Source organism: Lichenostomus cassidix, chromosome 4, assembly GCF_008360975.1.
Source record: "Lichenostomus cassidix isolate B80296 chromosome 4, HeHo_3.0, whole genome shotgun sequence".
Taxonomy (NCBI): domain Eukaryota; kingdom Metazoa; phylum Chordata; class Aves; order Passeriformes; family Meliphagidae; genus Lichenostomus; species Lichenostomus cassidix.
The window spans coordinates 31,048,148-31,073,831 of NC_139484.1; the positions used below are offsets into that span (position 1 = coordinate 31,048,148).

Below are 25,684 nucleotides of genomic sequence, written 5' to 3' on the forward strand. Positions count from 1 at the left end.
CCTGTTGAACAACTGTTAAGTCTTTTCTTCTATTGTCCTTGTTTTTTTTTAAAAAAACAACTTTGTAGTTATTGTAAGACCAGATGGTCTCTGCATTTAAAGAATGTGTTTTAAAGATGTGACAGAGAACTGTACTAAAGTTGAAGCCTAATGGAAGTGTGTCATATTCCTGGCTTGGTCAATCCTATGCCAAGTGGTACAAACTTGTGGCACATAAGAGCTGTACATTGTATGGGGCTGACTATTTATTGCTTGAGCACACTCCCTGTTGCATTTCAGCTCCTCTGCAGCATGATTTTGGTAATACAGCATGAGAAGTGGTGTAGCGTAAACAGGAATGACTGGGGAAATTTCTGAGTTTAACATACAATTACATTCTGAGGGGAGAATTAGAAATGCCATATTTATGTCAATCTCTTCCACAACCTGTATCCCCATGTGTTTTTAGTGGAACCAGTGTATGCAGCATGCAAGAAGCAGGAGCTGTATTCAGGAAGGCTTGAAATGGTGTGTTAAAGGTGTCTGGACATGTACCTCCCACACCCCTGGATGGATGGCTGTGGCCTGCGAAGGGGCAAAGCTGCTGAGAGAGCTCATCAAGTGCACTGTTTGTAAATACGTGATAAAAATGTTTACAGCTCTGCAGCAGCTCTCTTTTGGGGGGGGTGGGGGGGGAAGGGAGGCGATGTCTCTGCTCCAGCATTATCTTCTTGAAAAGTCGTGCTCAGTTGAGGATTTGGCGAGGTGAACGTGGGTCCTCATTCCCACCCTGACTTCAGTGGTGTTCTTAGGAGCCAGCAGCAAGCGGATCCCTCCCCTCTGGGGATGCCTTGATCTTCCGAGGCTGATACCAGACACAGGCAGCAGCTTGCTGGTTTATCTGCATTGTCCATCTCTACCTTAATGAGTGAAACAGTTAAGTATCGGAGGGGGCAAGCCTCGAGGAACGTGTCTTCCATTTGACTCGAATATTTCGGTGGATAAAGGGAGAGGGAGGGAGAGGAGAGAGAGAGAGAAATCCACTTACATCACTCGAACTGCATTGAGTGTGTGCCTGTGTGCAGGTTAAGAGACAGACTTCAGTGTCTTTGCTTTCTGCAGGAAGCAGCAATGCCGTTTGTATCCTAAGAGGAATTTTTTATTTAGAAAAGGAAGCATTCTTTCTACCCAGGAAATGGCTTTCCTTGTGCGTTGCTATGCCAACTGCCTGCAGCCATGGTCTTCCAAAGTAAGCACAATAACGTAATTATATTGGCGTATTGCATTCAGACTCATGATTCTCTGGGTTTTTGTGTGTGTAACTGTGTTGTATTTTTGTTGCTGACTCTTTGGGCGGTAGGAGTGCTTGTCTTGATTGTGAGGAGCAGGCATCATAAAATTAAATGTCCATCAATGTCATGCTGCTGAGACTAATTGTGCAAACTTGGTTAGCTGAGTGGAACAGAGATCACTGGTCACTACTCTGTCAGCATCATTAGCAGCCAGGGGAGGAGGTCCCTATTCGTGTGCGCTGCCCTGATTTTGGGGGAGTGGAGGGTAGTGCTGGCGGGAGGGGGGAGGCTGCATTTGTGAGTGTGTGATTGCAAATGAAACAGGAGTATTAACAATGCTTGGCTGAGTGCTGGAGGCTGGTTCCTGCACCCTGACTAATATAATACTGTATTAAGCCTTTTTGAGGGAGTCTCTGTGCAGTCAGCCATTTTAGCTTTTTTTCGTCCTTTTTTTTTTTTTTCCCTTTCCCATTCCTCAGGCTCAGGGAATGGTTTTGTTCCCTTGAATGGATGCTGGATATGTAGGGTTTCATCAGGCTCTGTACGTCCTGACATGCTTAGACTTCCAGTGTTACAAAAATGGAGACTAACGCTGTCATTCGGATTGCTGCTCTGCACTACAAGTGCGAGGGGGGTTTTGAGCTTACCAGTAGTGACACTTTTAGCTCTAGCTTGGTTTCACCCCCTCCGCCTCTTTTTAATTTAATGCTGTAGAGGGTGACTTGCCATCCATAAGAAATTGGTACATGATGTGTAAATTCAGTTCAGCTTATGTTTCTTCATTATGAAACCACTTGCAATCCCAGCTAACCATGGAGTTATGGGCCAGCAGGAGAAACACTCAGTAAGTATTGCGAATTCTGTTTGTTCTATCAATAACCTGTCACGGGCAAACTGCATGGAGATTGAAACTGCTTGTCGTCCTGCTCACCGGCTTTCCTGCTTGTGGATTCATTCGCAGGTTTGGAGGGAAAGCTGTACCTGAGGTGGCATTAATGTCGGTGGCTGTATTTGAAATTGGTTTTAGCTTAGAAAAGGCAACTCTGTAGGTTCTTTTTGAATGTTAAAAATTTGCTGAAAAAATGCTGACGTAGTTTGGTTGGGCAGGAAGCTGTGAGCATTCAGTTAAAATTATTATGCATTTGTTAAAACTTCAATGAAATATGTAAGCTGTATAACAAGTGATATAATTGTAGGTGATGATAAGAATAGATTTATTCTGTCTCGTGTATGCTGCCTTGTAGCATGGCGTTTAACATCTGTGGTACACATGCTGAAATGCAGAAACTGTTAGTAAAACAGGGAATGAACAAAAGGCGTAAGTCCTGATGCTTTCTAATTGATCCCATGAGTCAGCTACACCTTTGTCATGCTTTAATCCCATAGGCTGCATGTGTTTATTGTTTGGGAAAAATGCATTGATAAGCAGAAGAGCAAACATTATTTAACAAGGCCTCAGGTGTCAGGATTTAGAAATTTAGGTTTTGCATGACAAAAAGGTTCTGTAAGTTCTATAAGAATGTATAGAATCTTATTGCTCAGTTAAAATGTTTAAATCTTCATGCTAGATTTTATATGGTTCAATACAGTTTTCAATCTGAAATTTTGTTTCTTGAAAAGATATTTATGAATTATGTTCTGTGAATACTGTGTCTGTTAGAATGTGCATGGGAATGTGCACAGTGTTCAGCAGATACAGTTGAGAATTGTAGTGGGAAGAGGTGATAGCAAGAACTTTCTGAAGGAGAATTCTTTTTTTTTTTTTTTCAAGAATTCAGTGTTGATTGTGTAGAAATACAGAAAGTAATCTAGAAATGTTTTAGAATGTGTCCAGTGAATTTTTCTTACACATGTAGCAGACATATCACAGTTTTTTATTGTAGACTGTCTTGTTCCTCTCCCTTCTTAATTACATTCAAAGTATAAGGGAGTTCATGTAACCAAACCATTTGGTGTTCATGAAATATTTAGGACTTAATCTAAAGAAACCCAAACAAAAACCACCTTCTTTCCTCCTGAAATTTAAGCACTGAAGGAGCTGAAATAGAATAGGATACCTTGAATTTGCAAATAGGAATAAAATGAAAAAGCTGCATATGTATTGCTTTTCCCCTTTCTACTCTCCAAAGAATGCCAATGAAAAGTTCTAGATTTACTCTGGTAACACAGCAAGTTTAACTGATATTTAATAAGTGCTTATAGATAAAGAAAAAACATAAACTAGCTTCTTAGAAACTCTACATTACAAACTCTGTCATATTCTAATTGTATAACTTTAAGTTACTTAAATCACAGAGATGAATTTCACTCTCCAAAATGGAGACTGGACCAAAATGTAGGAATGTACTACCAAAATGTGGTAAAAGGAAAAAGGTCAAGGTGTTGCTTTACAAATGTCTCTATATATGCAAGAGAAATAAATCATACTGTCTGACATGAAGTTGCTGATTTTGCATGAACAAAAGACATAGTTTGAAGACTGTACAGAACTTAAAAACTAAACCGTTAGGACACAGAGTAGCTCAGCAAAAACCCCCACTTTGGCAATGAAACTTTTCATGCCTGTACACCAGGTAGACATTATTTTCTTTGGAAGATGAGACTGAAAGATGTAAATTTCTGGTAGAGAGCGAACGGAAGCTTGGCGTTCCAAGGCATAGAGACTTTATCTTACTTTCCCTCAGTGGAAAACTTCTTGAATTAATCATTTCTGGTAATGAGTTATTTTCATGTTAGTATGTTCCCAGAATTCTAAATATTTTATTGATATCTGACTTGAACTTATTTCAAGGAGGGAGGCTTAATTGCTTCTGTGACATCCCCACCTAGAGTCTCACAGCTTGATTTGCTGGGACAATCTGGAACTGAATGCAAAAATCTCCTGTGCAAGGTTTCACAAAATTCTGTGAATTAATGTTAGTTAATGCTGTGAAATCTTAATTTCACACTAGTTTAGTTAGGGAATGAGGAACAATTTCATGTTCTGTGAAAAAGGTATGGAAACTGGCCATTGTGGTAATCATGGTGAAAATGGAGAGAGAAAGAGTAAGAAATGCTCTTGTGTTTCCTAGATTTTTTTGCTATAAAAAAAATAAAATCCAGCAGCATTGATCAAGTGTATTGGTCTTACATGCCTCATATTTCATAAATTGGAAGAGTGTGAAGCAGTGCTACAGACACATACCTGAAGGTGATATTTCTTGATACACAACTATTGTCATCTGTTTAACAGGGAGTAAAATTATGCTCTGGGTGAAAGATGGCAGAGAAGTGAAAACTGGATTGTTGCAAAAATACTTCTGCTTAGTTCTTGTATTTAATGCCCTTTACCAGATTTTGTGTTATTAAAGGAATCTTGGAATGGTTGGGGTTGGAAGGGTCCTTAAAGATCATCTTCTTCCAACCCCTCTGGAGTGGGCAGGGACACCCTCTGCTAGACCAGGTGGCTGAGAGTCCCATCCAACCTGGCCTTGAACAATTCCAGGGATGGGGTGTCTTCAGTAGGTTCATTTTATTTGGCTGTGTCCTTGCTGGTTACAAGAGTCCTCTGAACTAGCTTTGTAGTGCTTTTGTTACAGTTTTCCTAATCTTAAATTTTAGGAAGATGAATGATGTTTCAAAAAATATTGCTTTGTGGACGTTGAAACAATCTCTTGAAAAGCTTCACACATTGCGTCTTATGCCTGGTTTATTATGTGAAAAAAATTCACGTGAAGGTCTAGTGCATAAAGGTTCTCATTGTAGTCTTGGACCTTGTAAAGTGTTAGCTTTCTATCTTATTTCTCTTTTTCCTTTGTGTCTGTTGTTTGCAGGAAATTTACTCAAGGTCAACTAAAAAAGCAAAGTGAAAAAATTGACAGGCATAATGACTTGTAAAAATGGGACTTGAGATGCATAGTTCTTATATGACAGTACATTGGAGTGACTTATGGACAACCTGTAAGAAAGTATATTTTTACTTCAGGTATAATTGAATTAAAGTCTGCTAATAAAGGACATGTTTTGCTGCTGGCTCAGTGACTCTTCTTTAGTGATCATGGGTACTGCAGTCTTTGATGTGCTTGACCTGTCTTGAATTACTGAAAAATATTGAAAGCAGTAAGTCAAATTTTTGCATTGTTCTTACCATATTTTAGTTAAAAAAGATTTGTGGCTGTGGTCCCCTCTGTCCCAGGAAAGAGAAAGAAATGAGTGGTATTTTGAGGAAAAGTCTTGAGTAGGAATTGCTCAAATATAGTTATTTTAGTTCGATGTGTAGTAAGGGTGCCAGTTGGCATGCTTTCCTAAGAAACCTAGAACTATGCTAGTAATAATTTTCTGTTACTGGAAGAGATCATCAATGTTTTTTGTTAACTCATATAATAAATGTAACCTGGTATACTTATTTGTCCTTTGAGTCAGCATCACACAGCACTAATAACATGAGAAAGAGAGATGTGGTGGTGTGACCAGATGGCTACAGTTGCTAAACTTTTGCACATTTGTATAAACATCTCTGAAAAAAAAAAAAAATAGATGTATGAGAAAGCTCTATCTATGTAGTAGTGACTTGTTAGCTGCTACAGCTGCTGATGGTTATGATTTTGTTCGTCTTGATTGATTGCATTGCACTGGGACTTGATACAGATTATCTTTTGGTTTTGGGCACCTTTAATTTTTAGCACTTACAGAAAACCAGATTTCTGGTTTGGTCCCTTCTTTCTGATTATTTCTTTCCTTTTAATTTGCGTATTTTGAAAAAAGAATTATCCTCTCTGGAGACCAGTAAAGGGGTTGTGGATTTTTCATGTGATCAGAAATGGTGTTTCACCTCTTTATAGGTGCATTATGATAGAGTCTTTAATTGCACAGCCACATATCTTCTGCAAGATTCATCTCAACATGGATAGCTCTGATGTAATGAGCAGCTCTTTGATGTTTTGGGCTAGCTTCATTGCTCAAAAGGCCAGGTTGTGCTTATGGTGTACTATTCAAGTCTTACTCAGAAGAGAAAAGCATAAATACTATTCTCTTTTGTGGCTTTTCATGGTGCTTGTAACTACAGTGTTCAGGCAATTAATTAAGGTATTGCGGGGGCAGCATTATCTTAATTTTTCAGGCAGGTCTGCTGAAGCAAATCTTTGGCAAAACATAAGGACACAATTTTGAGAGCTTAAGATGGTCATTCCATAGCCTAGGTAGGTCTGAGTAAAAATTCATAGCCTAGGTAGGTCTAAGTAAAAATTCAGAGGATGCATTTTTTTGTTTGAATTTTCTGTATTGGCCCAGTTCAGGCACTCACAGCCTAATGATCATATGAAAGGTTGATTTTAAGTGACTTGCCTGGCATCCTGCCAGAGATCTGTGGTAGGCTCTGGCTAAATTCCTGTTCTGCAGGACAGCATTTAACTGCAGATTTCCCCAAAAGCTTATAAATGGCAAAATTTGGGTCATTTCATAGGAATGAAAGTGAATGCGTTTAGTGACCTGTAGAGATGGCAATGAGAGCATCCTTGGCATGTAGAAGATGTCCTGCTATCTTTCTGTTATGGTTTCAATGCCTGGGGATTGCACAGCATGTTTCAAAATGAGAGGATGAGAAAAAAACCCCAAAGCCTACAAGTCCATACCAGAAGGGCTGCCATCTATATGTAATGTAGTAGCTAAAATTTTTTCAGGTCAACGTGGATAACTGATGTAGAAGATCACACAGTGGGGCATTTTTTAGCAAGTTTATGGAGTAAGAGAATTTCAGGCCTCACAACATCATAAGTATTATGGCTCTGGTTTATATTCAAAAGTCGCAAAATCTAGTGGTGCTGTTGGAGTGTTTGCTGAGTGATATTTTTGATGGTGCATACTGAAATGTGGCATTTACAGTCACGATGCAGATGTGAACCTGAAAAGGAAAGTCAGCTTCTTCAAAATGCTATTTTGAGACCGATAGACTAAAGCTATTTATTATTACTGAGATGTTGGCACTCCTGCCTGATCATCAGATGTGCTGAAAACCTAGCTGAAACTGAGAGCTGCTGATACCCAACAATTCAGAAAAAACAAAAACTATCCAAGCAACCAAAAGTCCCAAACATTCAAAGAAGTAAAAAATCCTAAATACCTTAAGACAGTGTGGATTTGTTCCTGATTCTATGAATTAGTAAAGGCATAGCAAGAAGAGAAACTCTAAAAAGCAGAAGATAATGTGTAAAGTAGTCTAAGTTAAAAATACTGCAGAATTCACAATATGCACAATGAGTAGCATAAAGTTCATTGTAATTAGAAGCAAGCACTAAGGAAACTAAGGAAATCCTATGCCTCAGTATCTCGAGTTCATTATTCCACCTGCAAAATAATTGCAGTCCCTTGCTGAATACTGGCTCAAGGGTTTTAATCACTGATACTTATGCTGGCACTTAATTTCCAAGTGACGTAAACTCAACAGTTTAGCAAACGAAACCATAAAAATATTCCAGTGAGAGGAAGTAAATCAGATTTTTTTTGAAATTTCATTTTTAATTATCTAAGGCAGGAGATCTCAGTGATATGTAAAGAAATATGCAGCTTATAAGGGGATTAGCAAATGCTGTGACTTGTGTTGCTTTTTTTTGCAGTCATGATTGCTGCTGGTACTACTCCAGTATGCAAAAGTGAGGGGAGGTGTCTCATGTTCTGTATTCTGTTGGTAACATGACCTGAAGCTTATCTGCAAAATACTTCTGTACTTGTTAACTTTACAGGTTGTCTGCAAAATCAATGAAATATCAAGAGATAACTGGAATGATTTAAGAATATGAGCATTAGGAACTATGATTTCTAAATTCTAAACAGGAATTGCGTAAATACTTAGGCTATGTTCAAATCATCAGCACTCTGGGATAATGATGTTGGTGCTGGAAACTCTTAAGTATAATTTTCTTTAGGCTTATTTAAAGTTTGTCTTTCTTCAATTATCTTGCATATTGTTTATTCCTTGTATTCTAGGCTTTAAATTGCTACAAATTAACCCTTGACAGCATTCTTGATGTTTGAAAAACTGAGATAATTTTACTAACCCCCTAACAAATACACACTGATGTGATTTTTGCTTGACTGAAGTAGAGACAAGATTTTCAGGATCTTAGGGTTATTTTATTAAAATCTAACTTTTATTTTTGATATCTTTGTTGCAACAGCAGCTATATGATGAGACTACTAATTCTGTTCACTTACTATTACTGATGCATTCTTGTTAGCTTTTTCTAAATTTCAAAATTAATAGAAATAATACTACTGGAAAGAGGAAAAAAAAATTTGATAGGGTGTTTCAGGAGTTGTGGAGGTGAGTTTAATACTGAACCAGTGTTTCCAGTGTTTGAGCAATGTGGTTAATGTTAAGGATTTGAGAAACATGAAATATTAATGTCTTGAGATGTGCCCTTGACCTTTGTACCCACCACACTTGATTCACAATATTGTTTTTAAGAATCTGGTAGCCATAGTGCAAGAGAAGTGTGGTATGACTCCAGCAGTTTTGCAGTGTTTTTAGGATTCTAACCTCTGCATGCTTAGCCCATCAATCTGTTACAGAAATGTCACTGGCACTCGTGGGGTATCCCAGAATTGGATGGTTCGTGGTTATTCCAATTTTGTCAGCTTGCCAGTAGTCTTTTTGCTGTTCATTTTGAGATGGTGATGATTCAGCTGAGAACCAGGGGAAGAATAAACTGTGCTGAAGGGATCTCTGCTCAGTGGGTTACTTGTGAAAGCTGATCCTTTGCCTAGAAGCTAAAATTTATGAGTGTTTATCATTCCTTCCAAACCTGCTGTTCATATGGGGATAGTAGGACAGATGAAGGACAACAGATTCAATGCTGTTATGTGGGTGATGTTGAAGGTAAATAGCTTTGCATTATAATAACACCTGGCACAAGCAGTGCTGCTGCTTAGTCCCTAACATGTCTAAAGTGTAGGGGTGGAGATGAGCTATTGTTGCCTGAATTTATTTTACTTTTCACTTGGGAAAGATGAAGGTTCACATTTGGTGAAATAACTGGAAGATAGAAAATTTTGTGTATATGTAGTTTGTAATTGACTCTTGTAGTGCTGAACTTGGTTACTAGACCAGCAAGATTGTATTAATTCCATTAGCAATTCCAAGAATGTTAGTCCTTTGGGCAAAAGGCTACATCTGTCTTTTTGGGTTGCTCTCACTGCAAATGTGAAGCTTGCTGCCATGAACCAGCTTCACAGTATTCAGCTAACCTTGCATTTGATGCTTGGCCTAAACCTTAAGCTGCTCAAAAAGCTAAAAATAAGACCATCAGTGCTTTTGTGATCACTGGTCTCCATTGCAGATATAGGAACACAAAATCCTGGCATGTTTTAGTTCCCTTTTCATGAAAAGTGAAAGAGGATTTTCCTAAATGGGAAGGAGCTTGCTAAACCTCACAGCTTGGACTGAGTAGTTTTCTAGCCTTTCCCAAGTCCTGAGTTATAAGCAGTGAAGTTGATGTCTCCAGTAATACTATATTGCTTCCAAAGCCTGTCTGGAATGCCTTAAAAAGGGATCAAATAATTTGATCTGCTGCAATTTCAATAGTTCCTGTCCTTTGTGGTGTATGGAGTGTGACTGCCCTTCGTTTAATTCTAATGGGTTTTCTGATTTTTCCTGGCATGTTTTCTGAATTCCAGTTTACAGTGACCACTGTAAACAACAGAAAGTTCTGGACCATTTGACAAAATGTGAAGATTTTGCTTTGAATGGGAAAATGGTTGTGAGTCTCTACACTCAAATGGGTGCATACCTCCATGGCATTTCCAGCTCTTAAATGGAGATGGAGATGACAATTCTCCTTTGGACTGGGAATATGCAAACTGGTTTAACACCAGCCTTCTCTTTCAGTTCCAGTTTCTTGATATGGATCAAGACCCAGTTGCTTTTCAAAAGAAAGGAAAAGCGGGCTTGTGAGTTAGAATGTGGAGAAGAGCAAAGTATTACATTATATCTGCATTTAGTATCAGTTAATAAGCTAACAAATGCCATAGCAGGCATAAAATGCAGCTCCATGTAGCCCTTGTAGTTTTCCACCTGTAGATGACTTATTTTGACTGTCCCAGGCTTGCCTGGTGACCATATGCCAACGTTTGGTGACAGCAATGCATCCTCTTGGTAACTGCAGGTACCTGGTCTTCTGAGGCATTGGGACAGCCAGGAACCATGCTGCAAACCTAGGCAATAACCTGGTGGTCAAATACCTCAACCTGGGGTTTCTTTCACTCAGTCTATAAATATTGCCTCATTTTATCTGACTGCAGCTTGTGGGCTTGCTTGCAAGCAGAGAGGCTGTGTCATTTGGACAAACAGACTAGGTAGGATTTATTAGTTTATAGCATCACTCCAGACTGTGACCTTGCAAGTAAGAACAACTGGTTTAAAGCTTTCTTCTTACATTCTTTCTCTGAAGAGTGATTTCATAAAAATGACGTTGTTCTATTTTGTAGGTCTCCCTTTGTGTGTGTAGTCATGTTGGCTTGTTTTATGGTTAAAAATAGGCTCTTGCTGTTCTGTGCTGCTGTTCTTCCTGCAGAGCCAGAAGAATGGAGCTGGGTTGTGCTCTTAGGACTCTATCCATAACATTGTTTCCTAAATGCCTTTCTGCTGCTGTGTGCCTGCCAGCCTGCCAAATGCTGTAGGAGTTGCAGGAGTGTCAGGAAGGTCTAATTGCAGGATGATTTGAAAGAGCATGGGAAAGCCTGAAAAAGAGAACATGGGTGCAGAACTATACCATGCATTTGCTACTGGTGGTGGGATTGATGGCTTGAAAATGTTCATTGTGCCTGAACATATTTGGTCATGGTTGAAAAAATGTAATCATTCTAGATTTTGGGAAATCTAAACTGAATTTTGGGAATTACTCCTTAGTTAGCTATATCCTAGGTTTGCTGAACCATCAGCCCTCTTCTCATTTTAGCCTAAGTTTTTTGTGCTCTTGATTTGTTGAGTGTTTTTGTTGGTTGGTTGGTTGGTTGGTTGGCTGGTTTGCAGTTTTTTGTGGTGTGTTGGTTTAGGTTTTTTGTTTGTTGCATTTTGAGGGTTTTTTTGCTTGGTTGGTTTTGGTTTTTTGGGGGGACTGTTTGGTTTTTTTCCTTACAGGTAAGGAGCTAAAGGTTCTTCAAAACAAACACTCTGCCTGTGCTGTTTCACCAATGAAGGTACAGCATGACCTCTAAATCTTAATGTATTTCTGATAACAAACTAGGAAAAAAGGAACCTGTATTTTCCAAATACTTGGCAGGAAGTAGCTCTTTACTCTGTTAGAATGCCCAGGAAAGAGTCAGATGTTAGACTTGCATGTGCCTCACTGGCATTTTCAGTCTTGACCTGTATCACCAGTGCATTTTCAGATAGGTTTTTTTGACCTCTGAATAAGAAGCTGACTAAAGAGGGATGTTTTTTTAAAAATATACACAAATAATGTAGACGGATCTTTTTTCAGTTGCTCTCACTTTTAAGGAACCAGGAGGAAAAGGAAAATGCATGAATTTATGGATTTTTGGAGACACAGTAAAATATGCTACTTAAATAATTAACTCTGTGTCTGGAAATGGTTTTTCGCTGGACTTTTTTTTTAAAGCAGCAGAGAAGACTCATTTCATTTTAAGCTGTTCACAGCTGCAGCAGCAGACTGAAAAACCAAACTAAAATGAGAACAGTGTTAACTTCTTTTAATAACTGTGGAAGTCTGTTTGCTAGGTGTACCTCTCCTTGCCTGTTGGTGAATGACTTCTGCAAATATTTTCTGTGGTCTGACTCTGGGAATTTCTGTCCTATTCAGTCGTGCTCATTTTCAAATCTGTAATCCACAGTTGATAATATTGCTGTTTTTGGGGGTTTTTTGGGGGGGTTTTGGTTTTGTTTTGGGTTTTATTTATTATTTTTTGGGGGGGGGTGTGTTTTGCTTGGTTGGTTTTTTGTGGGCTTTTGTTTTTTTGGGGGGGAGGATTTTTTTGTGTCTCGTGAGCAGATTAGAGACTTCTTGCATTTCAGGGCAAAGGATTTTGGAAAATTCCATTTAGCAGAGATTTTTCTAGGTCCCTGAATACAGCTGCTTTTCCTAAATAAATGGTTACTAAAGTGTAGTTTCGCAAACAGCGGCGTGCATATCAGCAGTAGGATATAGAAAATCTAGTTATCTACTTGTTTCCTGTTGAAGGAAGAGGTTGTTTAGGCACTAAATGTCACTCCTACACCTGCAACTTCCATTAGTATTGCACATTAGTATTCCTTCCATGATGATGGTACCCAGGGAAAACTAAACTTAGGAATTCCTGAGTTGGAATAACATGATTATTTTTAGTTATTCTTTTTAAGTGGAGGCCCAATATTCCAACTGGGGTTTTATTCAGTGAAGCATCCAGAGATAACATGCTTAATGTAGTAATGACTAAAATGTCTACCAGTTTTGTGAAAGTAACTTTCTAAATCTCTTGCACCATGTGCTACAGCAAACGACTGTCACTGTGGAGTTGTTGTAAATCAGCAGCTGGTTTTACTCTCAAATTAGCTGGTTGTTGCAAGGCGACCTAATGCAGTAGTTGATGTAAATGCACACACCCTGAGTCTCTAAAGCTTATAGATGGGAGAAAAAAGATGAATGTCACCGGCTGTGTTTGTAGAATGGGCTGCAGTTGTTGGTCCTGGTATTTCAACCTGATTTCTGTACTGCTTATTTTTCTGCAGCTTGGCAATCTGTGATATAAAAATCTCTTCCTAAACAAGCACCAGTGAAATATTTCGTGGTGTCAGTAGAATATGTGAGTTGTTACATGGGTTGTGTTTTAAGATGCTGTTGGCTCAAGGCACGACTATATGAGATGATTTAAACTCTGTGTGCACACCTGCACGGACAGACACAAATAGATAAATTTCTGAAAGTCACGTACGAATGTCAGCATTTTAAGCAGAGTAATATGGTTCTTCAATTGACAATGTATGCTTACTGTAAAGCAGCCTTGATTTTAACAGGTTCCATATGGGACCTTGTTGTCTTGCTTATCCTATAATGTAGTTCTGGACATTTGTAAAAATTAGGCGATTAAAAAAAGTCAAAACCACGAGGTGGGAGGCTAATTTAATTTACTGTTAGATATTATAGTTTCGAGTAAATGTCACTTGGACTGCAAAGATTTGTATTTCAAAATTTGTTTCAGAATTTATTGGAGATACTATTAATATAAAAGATGCTTCTGTGTTGATATGTGTAAATAATTTTAAATGGCTTTGCACAGTTGTTGCTGCACTGTGCTCCAGAATTGTGAGAGCATTCTTAGCACTTCCTAAAGACTCCTTGATGAAAAAAAGAAAAATGATCCTTTACTTTTTCCCTTCCTGTCATCACAGTGAGCACTCACTAGTAAGTCTTTTGTTCAAAGTAGTAAATAGCTGTAGTGGTTCGTAGAAGTTGGAATCTTGCTCTGTGTGACAGAATAGAAACTATGGAAGTATTAGGAATGCATGATGGCATATACAGTTTTAAAAGCCTGAGCCTGTGTAAAACATTTTCATTAATTTTGACTACCATGTGAGAAAAAGTGTAAAATAATGTAACAAGCGAAGCTTGGGGTGTTACAGCAACATTCGCTGTTGTTGTATTGCCATGGCATGAGTCCATTTGCTTTTGCAAAACCCATAAAATAAGTAATGAAGCTGTTTTACTAGTAGTAGTTATGTTAGTATAACATTAAAATATCATAGTTATGGTAAAATCATATTATTTGAAGATTTTGCAACATTAATCATGTATAAAGGGAAACGCTTGTCATTAAAAAAAATATTTTATCTTGTTGCTGTGATGTTTTTACATTATCCAGAAAAATAGCAAGACTACCTATACTGTCTGTAAGGCAAATATGGAATCTTTTTACTCTCTGCATTGGTCTCAGAAGTATTATCTACAGAATTTTAAGATGTTTTTAAGCAATCTGTCTTTTAAAATTTGCCTTTGAAAATAACATCATCCCCAGTTTCAATCAAAATTAGTTGCCTTTTAGTTGCCAACTTTTTTTTGAAATCTTGTATCGTTTGAAAAGGCTCACTATTGTGCAATTAACAAGTTAAAACTAGTAATTATGGCAATATACATTTTTGCTTTGTATTAAAAAATACTACAATCAGAATATTTGGAAAAACAAGCTTTACCAAGTGCTTTGATGTCCATTTGTGTGTTACTTCTCTTATAATATGGCAGTACTTCATGTTCTTTTTTTTGTTTGAGGTGAAGCAGAAGTGTGCATCTTTCATTGTCAGACAAGGAAAATAGAGGAAACTTCCACCCACTTTTCTTCTGAGCTATTCCTTGATATTCTAAAGCAAAGATAATCCTTTCGTTAAAACTCCAAGGGTGGTATTGACATGTCTGCAGCCATCAGACTTCAAACAAAATTTCCTTTTAATTGCTTGCAAATAGTCATGTCTCTTTTTAAGTTTTCATCACGTTTCTTTCAATGGCATTTTATAGAGGCAAGGCTCGGTTTTTGCATCTGTATATAGGAGCTCCCTTTATATTTATATCTTGAAAAAATTTCCTTGAAAGTGTACAGAATACTTAGGTGTTTACTAAGAAGCTACCAATAAGAAAAATCTAAAAATATGTGTTAGTCATGTTGGTTTTTTGTGTTTTTTCCTCTGTTGGTTAGCCTGCTTCTGAATGATAAGTATATAAAACAACAGGCTCCCTTCAGATTTTTCTGCTTGGATGAGTGACATGGATCTGGAAAGGATTTTCTGGGTCACTGCCATTACACACTTGTGCAGCACACTCATAACTTTGCCTCGCTTCAGTTTGAAAGCCTTCTCAACCAAAGCTCCTGTGGAGTCTGGTTTGGAGAATCTCTGTGGTTCATTAGATAGCAGCCTTCTTTCAGCTTCCTGCTCATTAGGCTTTACACCTGCACTGCCTTTTACTTGAAATATTTCTTTTTCCTCCTTTCTATTTCTGGATAGTGATCATACTCTCTCTCAGTGTGAGCTGAAAAAGCCATGCTCTTCGTGCACTCTTTCAAGTATTAGTTTTTCTTCTTCTGATAATCCTGACAGTTTTTCTCTGACTCTATGTATGTGTATGGCTTTAAGCCATCTTTATTTAAAACATACAGCTGGGAATGTGTGCAGCATTTCCAAATAAGGTCTCTGCTAGGGTCGTGGAGAAAAGCCCAGAACTGTATTTCTGGAGGATGCATGCTGTGATCATATTGTGTTCTCCTTCTGCTGCATCACCTGAACATTTCAGTCACCTTCTGATCAGCTGATACATGGAAACTTTTTCACAGTCATTTCTGACAGGGAATTTCCCAGGTTCTTGGTTTTTGTTTTAAAGTGCATGATTTCACATCTTTTCCTCTTGCTTATCTCTTGTGTCAACAGTGTGTTTTTCGATAGTGATGTCAGCACTTGGAAAGAGGGGAGTTCTAAGGTATTTTCTACATCCATCATTTTTCTTATCTTTAAAAAAATAACAATTATTTGAGTAGCCCTTAATTTATTTTTCTTTTTTCTAGAATCAATTAACTTTGATTTCTTTTACTATTGTAAGTTAGTTCAGTGCAGTAAAATTCAGTGCTGTAGTTCAGTATTAAAGTGCAGTAGCTCAGCTTGAATGGCTGCAGTTCAAAATTGAGCTATCACTTCATGAATGTTTGAAAAACTTAACTAAGCTTTGTTAGATTGGCTAGAATGCTGTAATTGTGAAGAATTCTGTGATTAAGTGTAAAAAACTCCACCAACACTGCACGGTTTGGTGTGAGAACAGCTTCCTGATGGGAAGGCTTCAACATTTGGAACTGTAGGCATATCACAGGTCTTTGCTTTAACTATTTAAGATGTGCCCAGGATATATGTTTTCACCTTTGGGGTAAACTCTTTACTTTTTTTGTAGTGGTTTTCAGTTCTGAGTGGTGCTTTAAAGCTGAAAATAAAATCTGGGTGCAGGTTCCATCAGTTTTACCCCTGATGGTGTAATTGCTTTTTAGCATCCCTCGTGTCCACTTTTGAGACTGCTGTGTAAGTAATCCAAACTGAGTCTGTATATGAGACATACATGAGCATTCTATTATTTATTTAAAATATTCTGCAGAATTTAAAGCATCTTCCTTGAAAATGTTTGAATTAACATTTCCTGTAAACATATGTGCTCACATAAGGCATTCTAACTTTTTTTGCTTTTATGTCCCTAGGCATAAATCTTTTGTCTGGTTTCCTGTGGAAACAAAGTTTGTGACCAGGTTCTCTGTTCCTTCCTCTCCCACAGTTACTTGTAATAGGCCAAAGAGTTCAAAATTTAACCTTACAAGCCTCCGAAAGCCCTCAAAGTGGGCCGTTTAGTTTCCAGCCCAGCAGTAGTTCTCAGCATATTAAGCACCCAAACAGCCACCAAAGGAAGTATTTAGAAATACTTAACTGTGGGAAAAACATCAAATGGAACATGCATTTTCTTAGTATGAAAATCGGTTATTCCCAAGAGAGAGATCTCTGCAAAGCCAAGATTTATTATTTTATTTCTCCTCCACGTATATTAAATAATGGGGAGCCTTTGCAGAAGTTCAGTGATTGAGCTCAGTTTGCTACTCTCTTTCCCTAGAGATATTTCAGAAGTCAATTGAAATGCCTCAGAACAGCCTTTTCCTTCAACCTAAAAAGCAGTAATCAGTGAGCGCCTGTCCCTACTTGTCGGTTTTCATTATGTAGATTTCTACAAGATGACTTCCCTTCCCAGTTTTATTCAGTGTTATTGGGAAGCTGTTGGTTTGTGGGAGGGTGAGGGCTGTGCAGGCTCTGTCAGGGCTATGGGGACTCCTATGATATAGGGATATATGCAGACATAATAGACTGGAATAGAGATTCTGCTGCTCACGGTAGTTCAGAGTGATTAACAATAGGGTTTGACCTAAATCTGATCACTTTATGAAATAAAGGAAACAAAATAATATAAAATACCAGATACTTAATGAAAAAAAAAGAAAAAAGAAGAAAAGGAGGCAACTCTGAAAATCTCACTTACTCCCCTCTGGAAGGTGTCATTTCCATTGCAGTGTCTGGAAAAAAAAATTATCAGACTGCATTTCTACATGTGGTTAAGGGTGTCAAAGAGTTGTCAATGTTAAATGTATATCGACAGTCAAAACAGTTGTAGAATAGTGTTTTTAGCTTGATCACTGCAGCAGAACTGCTCTAATTTTAAAACCATCAGAGTCCATGTTTTAAAAGTACCGAATTATCCTTTGTTGCCCAATGAAGAAAATACATGTTTACCAGATATTTTCTGAGAGAGACTTCTGAATAAATTAAAAATAAAAATATTTTGATCTTGTGTATTTGTTTTGTTCATTATAAATATGTTATAAATGTTTGAGTTTGGATTCTCAGAAATCCAAGAAAAGCTTCAGAAATTGTTTAACATGATTTAGTTTAGTTTAGCATTATTCAGCTCAAATCCATCCTGCTGTTTTTTCTTTTGTATTTGTGTTTCACTGGCACTGTAAATACCTGTATAATACAGTTTCTCTTTTTTCCCCCCCACATAATTTGAGCTGTTGCCAATAAGTTTACATTTGTGTTTCCTGAAGGAATAATGCTTATGCCAGATACTCTGAAGAAAACACTTTTGAATATGAAATGCTGCATTAAATCTCTGATTCAAATACTTCTAAAAGAAAGAACAAATGCTAACACATTTGGTCATACAACAGAGAAGGTAGTTAAATAAGAATGGGTGTGTTTCAGTGATGCATTTCTTACTTTTCATTTAGAAAGGGCTGCTTCTGAGAGTTTTTCTTAATTCCCCAGATGCCCATTTAAATTTTACCACCCCTGTGCCTCTGCAGAAGTCAATAATCCTTCAAGCAAAGGATTCAGTGCATGAAGTGCTCATAGGATTAGCTGCAGAGAGCTATGAGATGTGCAGTGAGTGGCAGACAGAGTGTGTTTTGTAAGGGAAGCAAAATGAAGTTCCTGTGCATTCACTCTCTCCCCGAGACCAGCAGCTCACATTGCATTAGCTTGAACATCTGGATAGTTTTTTGGGGTGGCTAGCTATAGCAAAATATCAGTGGAGGAAAGTATTAAGAACGTGCCATAAAAGATCCTTCTAATACTTTTCTTCTTTTTGTTTTGTTTTGGTTTTTTGTTAGAGGTGTTCTGCTATGGGCTTTGTATACAAACAACTGCTTAACAGCAATAATATGCATAAAAATGCAATATTTTCAGAACAGAGGTTCTGTCTTGTGTTGGACTTGTAAGATGAAGAACAGTCTTAAGACTAATCTCCATGAAGTTTGAGCCAAAGTTTCACAAAAAGATGTCTATTCAAGAAACTTTTAAAGATTCAAAATACATTAGACACTGTTGTTTAAAGTGAATGATTATACAGAAGACATAATTCAAGTCAGAAGGTTTTTATTTAAGTCTTGGAGAAGTTTTCATAGAAAATATATAGAAGTTTCTCAATCTTTTCCACCCCCTAGGTGCAAGGAAATCCTTCTTCCATGGGAATTGCATCCCAGTTTTAATTGTATACAGTTTACACTTTTAGTTTAAATTTAACTCGGCATGGACATGTCAGCCTGCATCAGGTCTGTAGACAGAATCGATAGAAATTACTTTATTATTCTGTAATTACTTACATTGACTGCTGTGTTTAAAATCACTCGACCATAAAAATGTTTTCCTTGATGTCTCTCTTGGTTAGTGAAAGAATTATGTTGAAATAGCATGTTGATGAATACCCAACATTATTTAAACTATTTCTTCCTTATCTTACTGAATACCACAAATGTGGGCACAGCTTTAAAATACATACAACAGACTTACAAACATTTAATATAAAAGTAAATGCTTATATAAAATAGTGAAATAAAGTGTTAATAACTTTGTAGGATACTGAAGAATAGTGCCTTGGTGTTCTACACTTTTGTAGTGCAACAAAAATTTTAGAATTTCTATCTTGATGGGAAAAAAAAAGAGAAAGACTAAGACACAGTATTGTTTTATTTGTCTGCTGTTGTTCTCCCTTCATTGAAAAAACAGAATCCCAAAATAACTTTGTTACAGTTTACTTACTTAGATTTATGGGATTAAGTGTGTCATCTATAAAAGAAATAAACAACTTCCTTTCTTTTTCTTTTTCTTTTTTATTGGTATTATGGTGGCTTTTATTATATGGTAGCTTTTATTACTTTATTAGTAAAAAGCTACTGCAGCATAAATGCTTAGATGCAGGTGTGTTTAGAGGTTGAAGAATCAGTGTTTGCTTGTGTTTCTTTAATTTCAGAAAGTGGAAATACAAGCTGCAAAGGTGATTGTGTTGTTTTATGTCTACTCCACTTACTTAGCCTGTCTCAGTGGTGCTTAATTACATATAAAATCTTTCAGTGGGAATTGCATAACAGAATGTTACACCTTTGCTCTCTTTAATCCCATCCTTTTGCAGATGTACTTCAGTCACTTTGCAGGCTTTATAAATCTTTCATAAAGTGCTGAGCAGCTTTCAGTAGAAGATCTTGTTTGTAGGAGGCTTGCTCATATGTTTGCCTTAAAATGAGTGGTATATTGAAGCTTTCCAACCAGAATTGGTCTGATAATTTAAAATCATATTAGTGTGTCTGTTTTTCGCACTGTTGCATTTGTGTTTGTTTTCACATATAACTGCATTTAAAAAATAAAACACGGGAAAAAAAAAGAATCCTATTTAAAGAAAGAAAAGGTTTTGGTATAATTTCACTTATTTTTCGGCTGTTTTCATACCTTTTTGTGCTATATCCAAGAATTTTCATTTCTTGTCCAGTAAACGTTCTGAAAATGTATTTAATATTTTTTTCAAATAGTATATTAGTAGATAAGTCCAGTGATTCCTTGAGTAAAAGATGCCTTTTGACGCTGTAGGGTAGGAGAAAATAATGATGTTCCTAAAATAGGAGGAATATACTCAGAGCAAAGTAATTGTTAGTTTTGCATGCATAATGTGGTGACTCACTTTGAGGGTGGAAGTAACAAAATGGTGCTTTTAAGATAGGAAGCTGTGATAGGGTTTACAGTATTGTGCAGTTCTAAATGGATGGATGTCTTTGTCCTTAAGATAGTTTCACATAATTGTTTAAGTTTTCATTTGGTTTAGGGTTTTCAAGAAGTAAAAATTTGGAGTTCCCAGATGTACTGGTTTAACTCTGGTTTCTATCCACATGTGGAAACTATACAAGTGTGTGTGTATGAATGCACATATATTTGCTTATTAAGAGCTACATTCTAAATATAAAATACTGTTTTCACCTCTGTCAAATTAAGACCAGGGCTTAGATCATAATTAAGTTATTGGGTAATGTTTTTTATTAGAAACTTTTGTCCCTGTTACACGTGATTAGATCTATGCATGTATCACCTTAATGTTTGTCGCTTAAAAAGGCTGTGCTGAGACTAAGTTGTCAGGAGAGTTTTCTGACCCTCTTAATGATTATTATTTAATGTATAGTGCATATATACAGTGTTTTGAAACTCTATTTACTCATGAACAAGTCATGCATTAATTTTTCTAAATTACCCTGCTACATTTTTACTGTGTGCTAGTTCCTTCTGATGGGGTGTCTCAAAGTGTTCAGTAATGAAGTTAAGAACTACTGTAGGTGTTAGCTTCAGCAAAGCTGTAGTTTAGTGTGGTGCTTGTTATGTAACATATACAAGTTGGTTTTGATCCTTACGTTGAATGACTTCTTAAAACTAGCTGTCATTTAATGAAAATGGAAAACAAGATAAAAGTGAGAACTCAGTTCTGACGTCATTTTTAGTGGTGTCAGTCTGATAGGTGATGTTTCTGAGGCAAAGGGTAAGTCCTCAGGCTTTCTCATACTGCTTGTGGTCTGGTGCATAAAGCATGTGCTAGATCTAGCTAGTATGTGCTTCAAAACAGAACAAGAAATCTTTTATTTTTACTGTTATACTAAATACTAAAGCCAGTACTAAACTGTAGAATGGAATGACAGTGTGATACAAGCACAAAGTGCTTAATAATTTACTAATAAAGTGATACTCAGTAGCACAGTAAACATACCAATTGTCCTGAAGTTAACTGCCAAGAGATGGTTCCTAGTGAATTTTTTCACTGAGTTATAATAGCACGGTTTAATGATGTTATTTTGTGGCCATGTTCCACTGCAAGTAAGAAATTGGATGTAAATATCCTGGTTTGGGATAGACAGCTTTTTGCTGGTTGTTGAATGTTGCATTTTGTTCTTGTTCTGCTTAACTGAAAAACATTTACCAAATGTTGTGCTTCGGGAGTGAAAGGTGTAGCTGGTATTGGGTTTGTGTGGCAGGATTTTGTTAGTGTGGGGCTACAGGGGTGGCTTCTGTGAGAAGCTGCCAGAAGCTTCCCCCATATCTGATGGAGGCAATGCCAGCTGGTGCTAAGATGAACGTGTCACTGGCCAAGGCTGAGCTCATCAGCCATGGTGGCAGCACCTCTGGGATAACACAGTTAAGGAGGAAAACACGTGCAATTGCAGCCACAGAAAAGTGGAGGGAGAATGTGATAGAAACAGCCCTGCAGACACCAAGGTCAGTGCAGAAGGAGGGGCAGGAGGTGCTCTGGGTGCCCCAGCAGAGATTTAGCCAGCACGTGGTGAAGACCATGGTGAAGCAGCTGTGCCCCTGCAGCCCATGTTGATCCATGGGGAAGCAGAGATCCACCTGCAGCCTGTGGAGACCCACACCAGAGCAGGTGGATGGTTGTGGGAAACCCATGCTGGAGCAGGCTCGTAGTGGGACTTGTGACCCTGTGGAGAGAGGAGCCCACACTGGAACAGCTTTGCTGGCAGGACTTGTGGTCCCACAGGGGACCCACACCAGAGCAATTTGTGAAGAAGTGCAGCCTGTGGGAAGGGCCCACTTTAGAGATGTTCATGGAGGACTGTCTCCTTTGGAAGGGGAAGAGTGTAAGGAGTCCTCCACCCGAGGAGGGAGGAGAGACAATGTGTGGTGAACTGACCCCAGTCCTCACTCCCTGCCCCTCCATACCGCTGCAAGGGAGGACGTAGAGAATTTGGGAGTGACGTTGAGCCTAGGAAGAAGTAAGGGTGGGAGGAAGGCATTAAGATTTCATTTTATTTCCCATTCCTATTGATAATAAATTCAATTAATTTGTCCCCAAATTGAGTCTGTTTTGCCCATGACAGTAATTGGTAAGTGATCTCCCCTTGTCCTTATCTCGACTTGAGACCCTTTTGTTGTATTTGCTCTCCCGTGTCCAGCTGAGGAGGGTGACAGAATGGCTTTGGTGGGCATCTGCTGTCAAGCCAGGGTCAATCCACCACACTTTCATATAAGACTTCAGCACGTGTGGGTTTTCATTGTCATCAGTGCTTTACTTTTTTTCCCCATCGTGTACAGTGCAAATGTTAAATAACAGTATGTGACGTAAGACAGAAATGCATGTATTTCTCATGCACATTTTTCATTGAGTTTACAGTTTAAATGTTTCAGTGTATTAAATTTTTGTATTTATTTTTTCCTTCATGCAGTCTCTCACCTTAACTTTGGGGGTAGGGCAGTTGAAGTTGATGCTGCTTTCGGGCATGTAGCACAGAGATGTAGTGTTCTGCAAAGATGTGAGCATGTGCTTTCTGCTTGTAAATAGTCCTATTTGATTAGGATCAAAGTGACTGGTTAGGTTGCCTAAAGAAAAATGCCTGCTTCTGATCTTCTGTCACCACTTGGCAAGTCCAGCTCATGCAGCATGGCTTTGACTTGAGGAGTTACTCTGAAACCAGTAATCACCAAGCATTCAGCTGATTGTCTACAGCCAAAAAGATTCAGAAGGCTTGCTTTTATTTGCAGTGTATTCCATCAGTTATTGTGGATTCCCTGCCTCTTCCTTTTGCCTGTGCAGTAGAGAAACATAAATCCTTGCTGTCCATTTAAAACACTAAGTGCCATCATTATATTAAACATAGCTTGATTTCATTTTTTTACGCAACTGGGTTTGCTTTGATGTAAGGTGCTTTAAAATTTTTAATGCATTGATAAAAAATAAATGCTGTTGTTAATGACATGGAGATATTTGCAGGGCACTATAAAAAATTGAACGTGTTTGGCTGGGTGCCACACTGTGTTCATACACAGTTCTCTGTGGAGTTAATATTTATTTGGGATTGCAATAGTTAGTACTTTATAAAAGGTAAAACTCTCAAAATATATATGTGTAAGTTATCATTAAATGTGTGAATCTTAGATTACTTTTGCTTGTATCTGAAAATAATATGCAGGATTTCTACTTTGAAATAAACCTGGACTGCTTTAATTATAAGAAGCTACTTTGAGAAATAGTCATCAACACATAGCAAAAGCTGTTTCAGTTCATGTCCCTTGCATTCTGCCCAAGGAATGTGTACTTATTTGTGGAACAGCTCAAAAATGATAAAAAGAAAATTGAATAGTGGCCTGAATATCACTATATATGGTTCCATTTTGTGATAATTCAAACTTTCAAATTCAAAAGTAAAGTAGCAAAGACAGCAGATACTATAATACACTCCCTAATGCTGTAAGTTCTCCTGATACATCATTAACAGTGGTGAGCATAACTAGATTTTTCTGGAGGTAGCATTTATGGCTGTGTATATTAGAGTATTGCTTTTGTTAATTGCCTTTTCTTTGTTGATGAAGATCATATCTAGCTCTGGGTTTACTGAAGATTTTTGGGATTATTAGTATCTGGTTGCTGGTTTTAGCCCCTCTTTCAGGTAAAGCACCTGGAAACATTTATTTAACATGTAGCCATTTTTGCTATCACTGATGCAGTCATTCTGTGGTAATGAAGAAATCCTTTTCATATATATTAGAATAGGAAATGCCAGTCAGTCTGAATAAGAATAATCTTTGCAGTTGTCTGTGCTTTTCACCGCAAATCCTAAAGCTAGGGTTCTTTCAGAGCATGTTCCATAAACAGATCTAAACAAGGCAAACAGCAGTGAAATCACTCAGTATCTTTAGCTGTATAGGGCTAATCATTTTCTCAAGTACACACTCTTGTGACTTGGAGATGACTTTTTTTGGTGACATTTTATACTGATTGGCTTATTCTCTTTTAATGCTCAATGAGGTCCTATTTCCATTTCCATCCAGGGAGAACAGTAATGGTGCCAAGGTAGCATTCATAATTGACATGGGTGGATGGACACACTGCTTGTGACATCCTTCATACAAGCACAACTCCTTAGAGATGAGAGTATCTGCCTCCTCTGAGTTGAAACAAACAAATTAATGAACAAAGATTTATTTTTTGTTAATAATTGAAGGATTTATTGCACACCAAAATTGATACATTAACATACTTTTATTAACTAGCTGTGGGATGCAGGCTTCTTGGGGAGAGGAGTAATTTGCCCTTGAAATAGCAATATTTCTTCAGACAGCAAATATTTTACTTTGTCAAAGTTCAATTTCTGCAGTCTGGAAATGTTTACAGTTCTTAAAGATTTTTATGGGAGCTGTGTGCATAAAGCAGTAGTGAAAATATACATGACAAATCTTGGTGGGTGATTGTTAAATGATCAAATATACTGTCTCAATTCATTCTTCAGCACTGCATGTGAGCAAACTAATTTCAGGATTATAGCTCTTTGTAATTGTATCAGTCTTCCCACATTTCCTATTTGCTGTCATATTATTTGGCTCAAAGTATAATGGATAGCTCAGTGACTTGGATTTTCCTTGTCTCTAATGTACTTTGTCAACTTGAGAAACAAAAGAGTTTACCAAATCCAGAACAGTGCTTGTTGATTTTTTTAAAGTATGTGACTTTACTCAGTTGTTAATTCCCATTCTGCAGGAAACCATTGATATTGGAAGTAGCACAATATTCATATGCATTTATCCAAACCCCATAGCAAGCTACTGAAGAGTTTTGGCACATTGCTTCACTAGTGTTTGTCCTCAGATACATGTTTTTCTTAAATCTTTTATATTTGCAGCAATTTGGTGGTATTTTGCATGAGTTAAAAAAGCTGCAAAACTCAAATTTTTTGTGCTGCATTCTCAAGCCCCAATGATTTTCTCAGTATAGTTGGTACTGGCAGAGAGTAAACTGTGACATATATGATTTGAATTAATTTTGTTGTGTATCTCCCTCAAATTGTAATGATGCTTTTTCTGCTCCACCTATAGCTTCCTGCAGATTTCACAAAGCTGCACCTTACTGACAGTCTCCACCCACAGGTGACCCACGTTTCATCTAGTCACTCAGGATGTAGCATCACTAGTGATTCAGGAAGCAGCAGCCTTTCTGATATCTACCAGGTAAGACTGGAATGGATGCTGGTGGGAGGTGCAATTGCCAGCAGTTTTGCATTTAATAGCTGAATGCCCTTGCTAATGCCTGTTGTCAGTTTTTGTCTAAAGAAGTACTCAGTATACT

General features: G+C 37.6%; 1 protein-coding gene across 7 annotated transcripts in view; it reads left to right on the forward strand.

Moving 5' to 3' along the window:
* The window catches only part of RAPGEF2 (Rap guanine nucleotide exchange factor 2), a 179,761-nt gene that overhangs the window by 108,277 nt on the left and 45,800 nt on the right, over window positions 1-25,684 (forward strand). For 5 of the 7 annotated variants that reach the window (XM_085058610.1, XM_085058603.1, XM_085058606.1 and 2 more), the window contains one exon: window positions 25,435-25,566. The exons of 1 other annotated variant lie outside the window; for it this stretch is intronic. In XM_085058610.1, coding sequence (XP_084914736.1) covers window positions 25,435-25,566 — 132 coding nt within the window. Of the gene's footprint in view, window positions 1-1,600; window positions 2,116-25,434; window positions 25,567-25,684 lie in introns of those variants that run through there. One more of the 7 variants, XM_085058608.1, reaches the window with a different exon arrangement.